Source organism: Parus major, chromosome 3 (genome assembly GCF_001522545.3).
Source record: "Parus major isolate Abel chromosome 3, Parus_major1.1, whole genome shotgun sequence".
NCBI classification, from domain to species: Eukaryota; Metazoa; Chordata; class Aves; order Passeriformes; family Paridae; genus Parus; species Parus major.
The window spans coordinates 84345043-84362588 of NC_031770.1; the positions used below are offsets into that span (position 1 = coordinate 84345043).

General features: G+C 38.3%; 1 protein-coding gene across 3 annotated transcripts in view; it reads right to left on the reverse strand.

The window, feature by feature from the left end:
- Positions 1–17546, reverse strand: part of FAM135A (family with sequence similarity 135 member A) — a 79092-nt gene that overhangs the window by 55181 nt on the left and 6365 nt on the right. For all 3 annotated transcript variants that reach the window (XR_004496486.1, XM_015620635.3, XM_015620633.3), the window contains exons 2-3: positions 9206–9285; positions 5464–5584 (exon numbers count right to left, since the gene is read on the reverse strand). Coding sequence is in view for 2 of the 3 variants with exons in the window: in XM_015620635.3 (XP_015476121.1) it covers positions 5464–5540 (77 nt within the window). In the remaining variant the exon portion in view is untranslated. The remainder of the gene's footprint in view (positions 1–5463; positions 5585–9205; positions 9286–17546) is intronic.

Consider the following 17546-nt stretch of genomic DNA (forward strand, 5'->3'; position numbering starts at 1 on the left):
TTGCATAATTTTTCCTAGACAGACTATTCCCTCAAGTTTACAGCCTAACCCTCCAAATCTTAAACCTGTATAATTGCTATTTGTATTACTGTAAGAAGCTGAAGAACAGAGCTCATCTTACAACTGTTAGACAAATTTGACAGCTTTCTTCTCTCTTTGTAAAGATGCATTACATTAAGTAAAGATCACAGTACAATACTTCAAAAGATAAGCTATCCTGTCAGAAGGCAATTCACAACACTTATTTCCAGAAAAATATGTCATACAGAAACATACTTTGAAAGTACAAGTATGTCTGAGCTTTATGAATTAAAAAGAAAACCAAACAGGTGAACCCGAATGCTCCTTTTCCATCAAGAGTTTGTTATTCTATCGTATGCTAGCAACACAATCCATGATCAAGGGCTGCTTCTCCATTTAAGGATAAAACCTTTTCATTTCTGATATAGCCAGGAGGAAGAAAAGTTGTCCTCCTGGAAGAATACATTTTGACTTTCAATTTTCTGTTAAAAAATTTAAAATTAATGTAAGCAAAAGACTGGATCCAGAAAACAATACATATAATGCATTGTTTCTCATGACATTACTAAGTAATCATAATAAGATTCATTAAATTTCATATTCTGATTCAGTGTTATTTTCTTTCAAGCTCCATTACATAACCACATGCATGGATGCATAAAATGTCAATGCTGCTCAGACACATCAGTAAGTACCTACACATGGAAAAACGTAAATCTATGGAATAGAAGAATATCATAAAGCTAAATTTTCAGTAGTCTCTGAAGCTTAAATTCCTTTGACTTTTAATAAGATTTAGGTTCACAAGCAACTTATGCTGCAATCTTACCAATAACCTTTCAGATATGATACATCTCCAAAAATATGTTTTAGGTTAGAATCTGCAGAAGTCTCTCCTGTGTATGGTATTTAGTATTAGTCCTCCATCTGTTACCCAACAGTTAAAAGCAAAAAGACTTTAAAGAAGCGTGGCAGACTTACATTACTAATGTAAGTTCTTCATGCCGTTTTACAAGAATCCTTTAACCCAAAACAAAGTAAAATAATAGAAAACTAAGACACACTGAGCAGTAAATGTGCAATAAAGAGCTACAGTTAATACTTTAGTTTACTTCCTCTCCTCATAGCTTATGTAACAACAGATTTACACCACCAAAAAAACATTAGCAAGTTCTTTTTCTGAAACCCACTATGAAACTGCACATATTGTACCTTAGAAATCAAAATGGTACCAAAAAAAAAAAAAAAAAGCAAAACACAGAGACATTACTATTAAGAGTATTCTACATCCAGCTTTGACCAGTTATGTGTGCATGCATACTACTGACAAAGTAACAAAAGATTAGTGACAAAGAACTTAACAGTGGGATTATAAGAATGCACAGAGATGGGGAAAACGTAGATGAAAACTATCTTCAAAGAAGATCTTGCGGCAACATATGCACTATACTAAACTACAAACTACTAGCTAAGTCTCTTTAGCTCATTAGATTTGCCATTTACAGGTAAAAAACAATACACAGCTCCAGTGAAATGCAAATCTCATCTTCTCACAAGTGAAGGTCACCAGGAAACTCTTCTCCCTACCCAAAGAAAAGGTATAACTGTCCCAAGTTAGAAATCAGGATCCATCAACCCAAGGTGGAACATGGGAACTTCAACTGAGCACTACAAAGTACTGGGGCCCTTTCAGTAACCAGTTGTTTGGAATCAGACATTCTGAACACATTTATACCTCAGTTCAAGACACATATGTATGCTGACACATACAAAATGTATGTACACGAGGAGGTAACCGACCTGTTTTTACAGTAAAATCTTTGAACTTGAACAGCTTTAAGCAGAAGGATGGTAGGGTTAGATGAGATATTAGAAAGAAATTCTTTTAGTCATAGGGTGGTGAGGCACTGCAACAGGCTCCCCAGAGAAGCTGTGATCACCCCATCCCAGGAAGTGCTCAAGGCCAGGGTGGATGGGGCTCTAACCTGGTCTAATGGAAGGTGCCTCCCCTATGGCAGGAGGGTTGGATGATCTTTAATGCCCCTTCCAACCCAAGTCATTCTATGATTCTGTGCAAAGATTGTTGAGACTACTGACCCAATATCAGTCCATGGGAGGTGCCACTAGTCACCAGTTTAAGCTGGACTTGGCACCACTGACCACAACTCCTTGAGCCGAATCATCCAACCAATTTTCCACTCAACTCATTCTCCACTTTTGCAGTCAAGCAGACTGCTTCCTTTGTCTTTATAGATCAGTACTATAGAGCCTACACCTCACTGAAACTTTTACAAGCTAAGATGACAAAACAGCCTGAAACTTCACTGTCTCAGACTATCATTCTCACAGGTCCCAAACAAATACATTTCTTTAATTCATTTTGTCACACAAAACTTGCATATCAATCTCCGTTTGGGCAAAAATTCCTATCATCACCTCTCACTAGTTCAAAACAAAAACTGTGTGAAGTCTTCTTTGAATGAAATTGACAGATAAAAATAAACCAGTGGAGCCTTCTGTAACAAGCTGGGTTTAAAGCAAATGGCACAGTTATAAGAAAACAGAACAAAATAGCTGTATTGGATACATAAGACAAATATCCTATTACAATCAAGTGTCTGCACTGTCTGTTACCACTTCTTGGAATAGTAACAGTTATCTAAAAGTAACAAAAATAGTCTGCTTCAGAGGGTATCTTAGGAGATAATATATTTATAACCCTTCATATAAATATAACCTTGAGTAAAATACTATGAGACATTTTAGCTCAGTATGCACTGTTTAGACCAGTTTAGATCAACAGCGTGGTTTTGAGGCACTTTCTCCAATGACCCCAGTTTGCTAAGTGCTGGTTCAATTCACTGAGAGCTTTCCAGTCACAGAACCTAGATGTCTCCCAAGGAAGCTGAACTACTCTGATCTACCTGTCACAAAATGCACTTCAACCCCTGGCGGCACAAAAAGGTCTGAACCAAATACTTATACAAACAACTTCAAATTACACTCATGATACAAAACATCTGCTCCAGAAGATGAGGTTAAAATCTAGTCTGAAGTAACTCTGGAATCACACAGAAGTAGGGACATCAACACTGCTTTTAGTAATTCGTACCCTAAATACTAAATTTAATTGTTAGTGTAAACACAGTCATAAGTGCTTCTGGCAACTATAGTGCCACTACATATACACATCCAAGAAAATATGATACAGCTGGATGCAAGAGTTGACAGATTTCTTCAAATAGTTATAAAGGCAGGAAGAGAGTAAAATGAGTTTGACTGGATATTAGGGTATGGGGACTATACCGAAAAGGTGGGGAATGTGTCACAAATTCCAATGGCCAAACTCATGTCAGTTCATATTTAACTGAAGGGACAAATGATTTATACCTAAAACACATAAGGGTGAACTTTCAGACTGATAAAATTATTCTAAACACAAGACAAAGCTGTAAAGAAAAACAACTAAAACTGGTCAGAAGGAAATTTAGGCTGGGAATGATGACTTCTCCAGTAATCAAATGAGTGAGAATCTCGACTCACTCTGCAAACAAATACTTTGGATAAAAATCTACTAAGTTTTAAGAAGGCACTTGACGTGATTACTTGCAATAGCTGACATTTATTCTACACAGCTCAGAAGGTCATGATGTTTTTTACTCCATGAGACAAGCATGCCACATTAGGAAGGCTTGAATCCACACAATACAATCAATTCCATACCAGATTTTGGTGACACAAACCATGCTAAATATAGTGGTAGCTAAATAATAGGAAGCTAACAATGAAACTAAAGATTTCCTTTTCTGCTCATTCAATCCATTATCCAAGAGCTCCTCCAGCAACAAAAGTATTACATCCTGTCTCAAATAAACAGTTTCCTAGAAAAATACTGGAACCTACCCAAATTGAATTTATTGCAATAGTCACATTTCTCAGTCTGTCAAATTATTCTGGAAGTTCTCTCCTCTTCCTGACATTAATTTCTACAGGAATGTGCCCAGAGTTAAAGGTTCAGCTTGAAACCAGAGAAGTACTTCCTCATGTCACTTTTTTCATTGTGTCAGCATTCCACCTCTCTGAACTTGTCCTGTAAATTTACTGATTTTTAGCTTACTGCAAGAGTAAGCTAAAAAGAAATACACCAGATAAAGCACTGGTAATTATATTGCTGTGCTTTGTTTCTCAACTACCTATCTGAGGAACCATTAAAATTGTAAGGTTACGACAACCAAAACTCTTCCTTCACTTTGAGTTCTCTACTAGAGTAAACGTGCTGCCATGTTCCACCCCCTCCTTCCTCACTGATTTCAGAGATTAAAAAGGCTACAGTTCAAAAAACTGTGGTTTTTTGTTGAAGTAATTAGAATATTCTCAGTGTTTTCCCAGACCTCTTAAGCCTTCCTTAATCCTTCTGTTCCAATGAAGAGTGAAACTATAATTTTCCCTTAAAACGGGACAGTTTGTTGTACACACTTGGACTGCATATTGTAGCAAGCATAATGGGTCACCACTTCTGTCAAAAAAACCCCCCTAGCTGTACTGAAACAATACACAGACATGTGTCTTGAACGAAGACAAGGCTAAAAACACTAATTATTTTCTCGTCACTAAAATATTTCTGAGGAAAGCTACTCAACGCTGTTTTGTAAAAGGCAGCTATCATAAATCAACACTGATACACCTTGTTCTGTCTCTGTAAACACTAACACAGCCTCAACTCTAGCAGGCATTTTTACTGTAGTCTACTTGAGGATTGACAGAAGGCTAATGTACCGCAACACTAAAGGACCAATAATCTTTAATAGCTCCAAAATAAGCTACAAAGGATTATTTTCGGCATAGAAATGGGAAACAAGGACCTTAGAAAATAATCTAGGACAATCATGTAACATCAAATGAAAGGAATGTGAAAAAGACTTCTACAGAGATAAGGTGGAGTAAGAGGAGCCCAGGAGAGTCTAAAGAGACAGCATGGAGTCCTGAGTAACGGGAGGCACAGCACAGTGAGAGGAGAGAGGCTGGTGAAATTCTCCACTGCCAAACTGATAAACGAGGAGGTTAATTGGGACAAGACCATTTTTAAAATATTGAAGAGAAACACCTATCATATTTCAAACAAAAGGGATTACAGAAATTAAGACATGCTAGGGTAAAGGCCTGGGTAAGAATATAACATACTTTCCATACCTGCAGGTTCTCCCTCATCTCCAATTAGACAAAAATATTGTATTACAACTTCGGTTTTAAGAAAAAATTATTCTAATATTTAATTTTAAATCCTAGAAAGAATATGACTTTCCAATATAGAATAAAAAAAATTCAAATCACTATAAAAATAGTCAGTAACACATGAAGCAACACTATATGACACAGTATCCATTAAGGTCTTTCCACATTAGCCATCCAACAGAGTAAAGTCTGAAAAAACATGCTACATACCCTCTTTGAAACAAATCCACATTGAAGAATTTGTGGAGCTCCACGGAGAATTCTACCATAGCCTGAACTTCACTCATGTTTATGAGGATGAAGAAGTCAAAACTTGTCAGCACCTTAGTTACTGAAAACAAAGAGAAAACAAAGTATTTAGAACACAAGCTGGGAGTAATGCCCATCTGGTCCTAAAAAGGACAACGCTTACAGTTTTGCACAGCTTCCTAAATATGCAGGTCCTGAGGTAAACAAGATATGGGATGTACCAAATCCAGCTCACAGTAATTTCTACCTTTCTTGTGAAGGAATCAAGTGTTATCAGAGAAGCACCACAACACATTGTCAGCATAATACAATCCTGGCACTTACTGATACCTACATACTGCAGCTCTACTCTGGTTCTTGGCTGGAGAGGGATAAACACTCTCTGACAAGGAGAAAAAGAACATGGGCTGCTTCCAGCCCTTGTTGGTGCAGAATGACCATGCAGGCAGCGGAACCTCAACTCCGGCATGAGGACAGCAACAGCTGAATTACAGAGTAGCCAAACAGTAAAGAGAAAGTGTCTGACCAGGTCATGTAAGGCTTTAGACCGAGAGATGCCAGGAGAAGGCAGGTTCAAATTTTTTTTTGTAGTAAAGTGATAATTCTATCATCTTCACAGCTACAGACAAGCGAGTTTCTGCTAATTTACAACTGCCTGCTAATACCTAAATTAAAATCCTATAAATTTTACTAAATTCTGCCGGTTTTCCTTCAACACTATCAACTAGATTAATGAAAACAGACTACACTTTCTGCAAACACTTGTCTTCAAACTTCACAGTTTCTGCTAGCACTGTCTGGTTCGAGAACTAAGCGAACAAAAAAGAAAACTTGAGCAGGATATACTTCATGCACATTAGTAAATTTTTCTGGCTTTGGTCTAGAAGAAGTAGACATTGTCTTGAGCTTGAACGGATTATGGGGTTTCTTTGTTTCTAAAATTTTGAACATGCATTTGGGTGTTTGTGAAGTAGCAGGCAGTACTGTGACTGAAACAGGGCAGGTGGCAAAAGAAGTCATGACTGCAGCAGGTATTAGTCAGCTGAAAGCAAAGTTACCTTTAGGGGCACAACTTCTAGCCCACCAACTAAATTGTCTTAGAATATGACTCAAGATTTCCATTTCTGAACTCACTCTAGAGGAGCTGAAAGACTTCAAGCATTGTAACATAGGTGTAAATTTTAAACTCTAAACAAGATGTGAATTCTGACACTGGTTTAACAGCCAGTAGAGGGGCTTTGAACGCACTTTACAAAAGCATGGGAACAGTACATTACTGCCTTAACAGGGGACAGGGGAAGAGGAATCTTGCTGCATTAGGACAACATGAAGAATTCATATCAAGAGCCCTTACTGCAAGGTCAAAACTACAGCATCTAGATGATGCTATTAACCCAACTTGTCTAAAAAAAATCTTGTCATTGCTCAAATTTCAATCAAAGGATGTCAAGAGACTAATTGAATGATGCCACAAGTTTTGCTACAGTTTGTAGTCTTGACTGGCAGTGACAGCCTACAGGGCCTTGCAACAATTCCTTCTTCCACACTTTGTCTATAGTATTGTATAGGGATGTCCTCTGTGGTCTTCAAAGCTAGAATCAAAATGTTCTGCGCTGTAATTTGTTGGGACTGCAATACTGTGTTATCACATGGGCACCACCTACCAAAATGCAAGTGTATCTTCTGCAAATGAAATCTGACCTGCCACAGGGCAGAGATCCAGAGATCCTAGACCCACTGTGAGCCTTGGCTGCTGAGCAACAAACCCTGTGCACTATTCATGAAACTGTTCAGTACCTCAGAAGGAAGCCACTATAAAGCACTCAAGGAAAAGCAAAGGGATAAAGTAAGGATAGTAAGGATGGGGCAGTTTCATACAGCTTGCATTTTGATGAAACTACATTCTCAAGAGAAGAAGACATGACAAGGCTCTGACTTCCCAGCACAAAGAGCAGCGCTAACTCCCTCAACAGGTTTTCCTCCATTAAGAGAAGGGAAGACTATTCCTGTGGTTGCTGTTGGGCCATGATCAGGGTCTGCCAAGTCCCCAGCAGGAAAACCCAGAACAATCCAATTCTACCAGTCCAATTAGGTAAGCTCAAAGGTCCATTTTATGAGTGAGTTAATTCAACAAAAAAAAAACTTAAGAGAGACACATCTTGCATGACTGCCAAAAGTGCTGTCCAGTGAACTTGTGGTATTCCTACTGTGTATAATATGGCTCTAGCTGGGGCCACTGCCTCCATTCCTTCTCTACTGAGCTTACTTAGCACTCCCAGCCAGTGAACTAAAAATTGCCTGGCAGGCAATTTTTCCCTGCAGACCAAACAGGGAGTCCAGCAACCACAGGCCTGCATGACACAACACCATGCATTTTAATCCAGTAACGCAGCTCTTGCTCAACTACAAACAGTATTTGGAATTTGGAAAAGCAGTGTCTATGCCTTGCTCCAGTACCAACTGCAAAACCCTTAAGAAATACTGTGGCACAGTTCACAGAACAGCACATCCAGCAAGCAGTGCTGCGTGCTGCCACAGGTACCCAGCTGACCACTGAAAATAGCTTTTCCTTTGTTGAGCATCAACTTGTGCACCTTAAACTGGAAGAAGAGGAACACTCACTGCCCTGGGTGACTGACATAAACCACATCACCGCTTTTCTGCCAAAGCCTCTCATACCAGTGGCAAAGGAAAACAGTACAGAACAGTTCTGTGAACTATGTCATAGAAAGTGTTATACAGTGAATAAATATTTTAAAGGAGAAACTCAACATAGACAATGTCTTAAGCTTGTACACTAATCATACAAAAGCCAACAAAAATTTTGAACTCATGTAGAGGTACTTGTTGTATAGATTCCCGTCAAATTTACAGCTGCAGTTCACAAACTTCATCTACAACAGAAGTCCACAACTCATTTTAATACTTAATGGGCTTATTGTTGTATTTTAAAGCACATCATTAGCATTTGGAAATCAACATTTTAAACTGCATTAAGAAACAAAAGAATCCTTCAGTAGGAGCTCTCTACGTGAGAAATGGAGTTTAATGCAGCATATAAACACATATCAGAAGGTCTGATAATAAATGACAATACCTTAATACACAAATTAGAACAGGTGGGTTCTAAACTTTTGGTAGCTACTTTACTTTTACAATCAAACAAGCATTTCAATATTCAAAAGTATTCAGAGCACTGAGATTTAACATCTCCAATAGTTAAAATGTCAGTTAAAACCACTTGATCCTACACTGAGGAAAAAGCTTTCCTTTCCTTCAAACTTCTGAGGGTTTCCTTATTTCCTCAAGTTAGAAAATCTTCTATATATCCTGGCTGGTCCATACTGTCCCCACATCACCTCACCACTTCTTTAGTTACTCAAACTAATCTTTCCAAAGGCCACAATATAAACTGGATCACAGGATAACATATTCTTAAGGTTCATCTGAAGGGAAAAAAGATTTTGCTTTTGTTTCTTGTTTCTGTTTTTTTTTCTAAATCAAGCATTTTAGTGCTACTTTTTAGCAGCTGCATCAGAGCATCTGAGAGTGAACTGAAGATACAGAAACCTCCTAAACCAGCTTTGTTTTCGGAAAAATGATTGTGTAACACTGCTATTTGCCAAACTAGCTATTTGCACTGGGAACTGCAAAACAATGCCGAGAAATGTAACTGCAAAAAGACGTTCAAAGAATGTCTTACCTGCACTGGTAAATACTCCATTTTAGTATGTCAATCAACCAGTCTTCCAGTTCTTTGCTGTCAAAAACATAGTGCTTGAACTAAAAAACAAACAAACAAACAAACATTTTACTAAAAGCAACATCACTAGAATGTTTTAGTACTTGTGTACTTTGTTCTCTTTTCCTGCATTCTAGTAACAACCTTTATCATGAGCTCTCCAACAATCACACAAAAACTGCCTACCAGCATGCTCCAGTCTAACCAGGGTTCTGCACTGCAGTTTTCAGCTCTCCTAAAGTGTAGCAGTCTGATACGTATTTTTACAAAATAAAGTAAAAAATACAACTTCTCATGAAGCCAATGCTCTGGAAAAGCTGACATTGCTAAGTCCAGCCAAACTATCCCTGTCTTCACCAAAGAATTCTAAGCTCCCAGAAGACTCTGATACACCCCCAGCCACCCCACAGGCTCCCCAATCTTCAGAGAGACTCTCAGCTCACCAGCAGGAACACAGCTATGAAGAGGTAGGAGGATATTCTGGCCTGAGTCATCAAATACAGCTCAAGCCCCCACGCAGCCTTACATAGCTACCAGGGAGGAGACAACTTAGAAGAAGAGGTCTGATGAGATTCTCCTGGTAAATCTTATGTCCCTTCTCCACAGGAGCCAAAATTCAGGGGACAAGAAGAGCCTTAGAGCATAAACCCACTTTCTTAGAACCACCACTGCAGGTTGCAACACCACCAAATATTCTGACGCTCTCTCTGGAGCTCCTGATAAACCACTCCCTTAAAACTATTTAATAATCAGTTCATCTCTCCTGCGCTCTGAAACCATTAGGGTACTTAAAAAATACAATAAAAAATGGAAAATCTCTTTTTTATCTGATGAGCTTTAGATTTCGAAGATACAGAAAAGAGAACACTTACTTCTACCCTCTTAAAGGAACTTTGCATCTTTCTGTATGTTTATTTCAAAGAAATACAAACACAAAACCTATCACAGCTTGTGCAGGCAAGCTGTGAAACTAAACTGGTTTTGCCTTAGCTTCAGAGGGAAGAAAACAGAGAAAATAGAACATAAAAAGCAGTATCTGGATATTTTTTAAACAGATTTAACTTGTGCATGTCATGTTGATATTACATCTTTGATATCACAAATTTTCAATAATAACCCAGTAAAATCCTGATGCCATACTGCCACATAAATATGGCACCAACATTTATTACATTTGTTTAACAATGCTTTACAGCCCATGTCATACCAGTTCTCTTTTAAAGAAGACTGAATTCTTTTTTTTGGAAAGAGAGAGAAAAAGCATGCAAGAATCTAAGAAACTGATTTTTTTCTAGCCTTAGACTTAGTATTTTATATTCAGTGGAAATCTAGTAAAACTAAAGAATCTACAAATGAAAATTAAAGCATTCATTTTGCTCCAGTCGGTTTCTAGTTGTTCATTTAATATTCAAGGAGTGTTTTTCTTCAAAGCTTCTGTAGAAGCCTTGTACATCTCCATCCCTGAGCTTTTTTACCAGTTATTTTCTCCTGTATGCTCAGAGATCCAGCACCTGCCAACACAAATTCAGCCACCATCTATCCCTGTGCTTATGACTCACAGGTTTGTCCCCCCACCTGAGAACTGCCTTCAATTCCAATTTTAGCTGTTTCTTGGACACTGCCTTCAGCTGAAACTTAGTGTGGTGAAAACAAAGTTCTCGACCTGACCAGCAAAGCTATTCCTAATGCCTACCTTCTGAGTCTGCACACTAGCACAACCTGACTGGAAACGGTTTTTCATTTAGTTTCCCCTGGGTTCTCACAGACTTTGGCAAGACTATACAGAAGATGTGCCAAATTTTTCTGCGTGTGATTAGAAATCTATCCCATCTATCCATACAGCCAAAACTCATCCAAGCTAATATCCTTTTATTTTAATTACTGTGAGGCTGAAAAAGCATAATTCTCTGCATGTATCAGTTCAGCATGGTGCTGCAAAGAACAAGTCTATTATTTTGATCATTTCAGCTCTCTCTCTGCCTACAGAGAGAGCCTGAACTGCTGCAAGCATAACTCCCCTGTCCTTTGAAATCCTTTCACAGCTGTGCAGCACTCAATATCACGGTGTTCTGGTTGAGACTAGAACTTCCCAGCACTAGAAATAAACCCTGCTTCTCCATAATTAAAAAGGTGAGGGTGTAGAAAAGAAATCGTAGTTGAATTTTGGTTTGCATAATCATCATGTCGTAAAACAAACAAACAAAACCCTTATGCGGAAATATCTAGAATACCTTATTCAATTAATTATCTCAATTTTTAAAAGACATGACCACCACTAGAAAAACACTTCAGAACAGACTACATCAGGATTTCTTAATCAATTTTTTTAAAGCATCACAGTTATAATAATTATGTGAAGTAAATAACTACACATATAGTTAAACAATGACCTAATCCTCATGGGCTCAGGGTCATGCCTGGTTCTCTAAGTCTAGACTACTTCTCAGCCAACCACAAGGTTTGATTCTAACAAAGCTAATGCAAGATACCTATAACATTTTAATGGGCTAGATCAACAACCAACTTAATCAGGCATTAAAATTCAAGTTTTCATACTTTTTGCTTTAAATTTAGCACCAATATCTTGTCCCCTATGCAGCACACTGATAAAAACAACATACTACTTTGAGCTGACAACTTGATTATTCCCACTGAGCAGAGAAGTCATTAAGGTGTTGCATTTATTTCTTTTCTTCTCCCCTATTAATAGATCATACATGTGATACAATAATTCATCTTGAACACTTATTAGGCTTATTCCCTTCTATCCTAGCATTGGTCTTTGTCTGTTTGACAAATGACATGTTATTTCTAAGCTTCCTCATTAAAAAGTTTAACAGGAAAAATTCTGTGAGAGCAGTTAAAAGATCTTTTTTATCTATGTGTTCTTCTCCCTCCACCACAAAAAATCCTGCTGTAAAAGAGACACCTTGCTTACAGATCTCTGCATTTCTCCTCCCAGCATGGACACTAACTTCTCTCTTCAGCCACCAATTTACTCTGAACAAAAATTGCATCATCTCTGAGGTCCCTTCTCCTCTTTCTCATTAAAATGAATTGAGCAATGGTTTCAACAGTAATTTGCACAGAAAAATGGAAACAGAACAAGAATAAACCCAATGGAATGTTTTATTTGCCTTCTACAAAGACCTCCCATAAAAATAAAATCCACATTTTAAAAATTATTAAAGGGGTATGAAATAACTGCCACAAATGTGACTGCTTTTGAGTCAGAACCAGCTACAATACAGCATTTTGATGATAAACAGTAGCAGTTCAGGATATGTGCTACTACATTATGCCAGCCACCTTGTCCCACTTTGATCCCACACACTGGCTTGAGTGAGAAAAATGAACTTCCACACAGTCATGCCAAGAACCAAGGAGAGTGGACCATGCAAAACAGCAGTAAAGCTGAGCTACCTCAACAAGTGATGAAAATAAATACCTCTAACCACAGGAGCAGTAACAAATCTAGAAATACATTTGCAAATGTAGAAATAAATCTGTAAATTAATTACTTGTTTTGCTTATAATTTTCCATTAATGAACTCACAATCTATCTTTTCCTAACCTATTCGGAAAAGTATTATAGGGGAAAAAGCAAAATGAAGTGCTTATATTAAACAATCAAAGTCTTTCGGAATTTTACATAAAATGCATATAAGGATCTTAGAGTAAACAGAAAAATCCCAGTAAATTGCAAGCTGTAGTATTTTGGCTTACAAAACAAAATTCCATAGCCTCATACATTCACCTTCTTATAAAGTACTATATTTATGAATGATGTATCAGATAAGAATTAATGGAGTAGAAGAGGGAAGCTTACTAAAATAATTTGGTTCTGTCAATGAAATAGGTTCTTTATAAAGCATTAAGGGTATATCTAAGTGCACTTAAAACATACTTTATTTTCCTACTTACAAAGGAAGAAAGCTCCCTCTCTCTCTTTGAATTCCATGTCCCAACAATGTCATTAAATAAAAAATAACTTCCATATGGATAGATGAATTTGGCATTAAAATGTCTGCAATGACTGTTAATGTCATTACTCTGCCATACTTTATGAATCAAAAGTCTCCAAAAGAAAGTTGCAACTTCTCTCCCACCACAAGCAAACTTGTTTTCAAAAACATAAACCCTTGGTTTCAAGAGAAATGAAAACTAAATCTAGTGGTATATGATCAGTAATTACTTTTAATATGTAATAATTCTGTATTATTGTCCTCTGTAAATAAAACAGCACAATTTACAGAGTTGAGTCATTGTTCCAATACCTGATCTGAGGTCATTCTTTGACAAGACAGTTTAGATTTGACATGTTGATTTTGTATTAGAAGGCTTTATGCCAAACAGTTACTGTATTTCCTCCCACAGTAGGCATTAAGTTAGTGCAAATGATATATTGCATACTCTTACTAACTTAAGAAATGTGATAGCTTGGCTGCCTGATCAAAGCTACATTAGGGGATAATCTGACAGTAAATCTGATTCAGGATCAGTGGCCACAAAACCACTTCCTTGGTAGTTCCTACAGTAATAGCATTGGTGGTGATAGGCTGGATCAGCCAACACAGAAAAACAGTGACTCTGACAGGACCTTCTTACAAATGTAAGTTCTTTCAGAAATACACAGGAGTACTGTATCAAAAACTATTTTATTTTTCAACACCTAATGTTAATAATCCAATATAAAGGCAGCTGATTTGCGGATAGTTACTACATCTTTAAAAACATCATCCTTGACTTCACTTTTTTCATAGAAACACAGAATCATTACAGTTGGAGAAGATCTCTAGTATCATCAAGTTCAACCTTTAACCTAACACTGCTATCTCCACCACTAGACCATGTCTTCGAGTGCCAACTCCACACTTTTTTAAAACACTTTCAGGGATGGTAATCTCACCACTGCCATAAGGCACCCTTTTTTAGTGTTGGACAAGCCTTTCAGTGAAGAAATTTTCCTACCTAAACTTTCCCTGACACAATTTAAAGCCATTTCCTCTCATTCTATTACTCTCATCTATTACTCAGAAGAAAACATCTTGCAACACCCTCCTTCAGGTAATTGTAGAGAGTGATAAGGTCATCCCTAAGCCTTCTCTTCTCTAGAATAAATACCCCCAGATACCCACAGGACTTGTGCTCCAGACCCTTCCCCAGCTCCACTGCCCTCCTCTGGACTCACTCCAGCACCTCAATGTTTGTCTTGTAGTGAGGGGACCAGAACTGGACCCAGGACTCAAGATGCAGCCTCACCAGTGCTGAGTACAGAGGGACAATCACTGTCCTGGTCCTGCTGGCCACACTGTTGCTGATTTCCTTGTGGTTTGGCTTCCAGCTTCCTACCATTTTAACAAAACAAATCAAGGTAAGCATTGTAACACATAAATTTAGGTGAAAAGTTTAATTCTTTGATCTTCAGTGAAAAAAACCCCCAAACTTAAAAACTGGAACTATAAAACATTGTTTTTACCTTCTCATAACATCTGCCCACTGCCTTTATTCAATACCTACCTGAGAAAAGTAATATATTCTTATTTTGTTATTCCTTTTTTAATGATTTTCTGATGCTCTACAAGACCTTCTCTTCAACTGACCCCTCTTCTAAGATCCCATAAAAAGTCAGTAACTTTTCTGCTACACAAACCATGCATCAATTTTACAGTCAAATCCATATTATTCCAGTACAAAGTGCAATTTAGTTCTGGTTGAATGATACAAGTGCAAAGTTGAAGGACAATTAAGCAGACTGCCACTGCAAGAAATGACCTAATGAGGTCATAAAAAGTATTTCAGAATGTGCATTAAAGCTTTTCAAAAACATATTGTAGCAAACAAATACCCACATGTCAATTTGGCCTAAGGCTTTAAGCTCTCTTGATGCTCACTTATTTTCATACTGACCAGATGAGGAAGAGACACACTTGCCCTGTAACCTCAGCACCTCCAGCAGCTTATACTTGTACACCTCCAAATCTAAGAGCACTAAGCTGAAACATACCTAAACTTCTAAATTCACTTAGTTATTACTCAAACCAGTCAAGCACAAGATTTTAATGCTCTGTCATTAACATTCCACACTCTTTTTTATACCAATGAAGCCTGGAGCAAAACAGATCTGACCTAACAGGCAAAAAAACCCCTAAAAAACCAACAAAAAAATGCCCAACAAACAAACAAACCAAAAAACCAAACCAATGCAAAAAAACCCAAAAACCAACAATCCAAAACAACAACAGCAACAACGACAACCCCAAGCAAAAAACAAATAAAGTAGCAACAACAAAAAAACCAAACAAAACCCCTATAAACAAATAAAACCAACCAATCCAGACTCCCCACTCCCAAGGAAGAAATACAATAAAATTTAATCACTCCCTACTTTTTTTAGCTGTTTAGACAAGAAAAGACTAAACACAGTATGCAGAGTACTATGTGTGTTTTTAATTGACAAATGCTCAGGCAAAGAAGTCTTTGAACAAATAAGTGTCAAGTAAATATAACACAGATCAGCACTGGTGGACAGTTGTGATGGTAGCTTGAACAAACTGAGTAGATCTTAGCATGCACACTCTAAGAAGACTGGACATCAGTAAGCACCCTGAGAAAACAGCACATTATATATCAATAGCAAGGTCTTTAAATTATATCCTTTTGCTACCCTTGCAGACTTGCTTGCATCCACGCCACAAACAGCCATCTCTGCAATTGTGCTGGCAGTTGTGGGAGGCAAAAAGCCCCACAGTAAAAAAACAAACCTTTACAGCTATTTTGGAGGTTACTTTGTAAGTTATTGGTGGCTATGAGTGGTGGTTTTGGTTAGTTTTTTGCATTTTTAATTTAAACAGCAACATTTCGCTGATTTAAATACAGCATGGTTCCACAAACAGCTACAGTGATCTATCTCAAGAGTATACCTATATTAACATCTAACCCTGAAGAACTGAGTGAGGGCATAGCAAGAATTTATGCCAACTTTGTCCATGAAATTACATGAAGTCTTCCACACTAGGAACAGCTTCAGAAAATTCTGCCTCAGGTGCTTATTCACATCTTCATAGCATCAATACATCGCCCCCTCAACACTGCCAACACAGAGCTTGTGGGACAGCATTTTAAAATTAATTAGTTACCATTTTAGAACAATCTATTTTTGCAGGGCTTGATCAGATCACTTCCTTATCCGGTTTCAAAGCACAGCTCCACAAATAGCAGTGCCATCGAGCACTGGGAAGAGAAGCGTGCAGCAGCACAACACAGCGGTTCCTTGGCCAGTTGTCCCCTCAGCCTCCATAAGTCACAGCCCTGGCACAGCAAAGCAAAGAGGTCTCAGTACCAGGGTGAAAGAAACTGTCCCTTCTCACAGCCATTCCTGAGGCAATATTTTTACCCTCCATTCCTTTCTTTGATTCACTTCAGAAGCTGGACAGTAACACCCTACCACTTCCCCCCTTCTTCCATGGAAGGACACAACCCCAGAGTCCAAGCAGCAGCTCACTCTAACCTCGCCTCTGTTCCACAGAACATGTTCTGCTCTCTATTCACAGGCCAGGTTTCCCAGGGAGGTAACATCTCACCTGGGTGCCCCCCTTGGCACCCCAGACCATTTCCTTCCAGAAGGAGGCATGGAAGGGTAGAAAGCCGAGCAGCTTCCAGCAGCTTTGTCCCAACAGGCCCAGAAACACACTCTGCCTGCAGGGTAACCACCTGACACATCTGGTATCAGGAGACAGGCACAATTTCTGCTGAGGAAGGGCTCTTCTGCTCCCTGTCATGGAAGAAGAGAGTGACAGGGCTGCCCTAGTCAGCACAGCCCGCTCCACAGGCTGCAACCGTCCCTTAGAGCGCTGGCACTACTCCTCAGGCACTACTGTGCCAGAATACCTCACTAAAGAGTCCCTATTAAACAGACAAGTATAACAGCATTAACAAATTCAGTTTCAAGATTTGCTTTTGTTTATGGTGCAGCTTGAAGGCTTCATGTTCCTCTTACCTCCCGCTCCCCCACTGTTTCACTAACAGAACAATGCTGATGTGTGAGAAGCTGCTAAAAACACTGACACAAACCTAAAATGGCAAGACCCTGTTTCCAAAATAACACACTGGAAACAAAACAAATCTAATAATCACCTTAAGTAACTTCAATGGGTAGACTTAAAGAGTTACATCAAAACAAAACAGAAAACTGTTTTCGGAATTAGCTTGAACCATCACCAATGCTACTTGAACAATTTTTGGCAGTGTTTTGTATGGAACGGTTTTTGCTCGCTCCTTTTCTCCTACCATTTACTTGTCA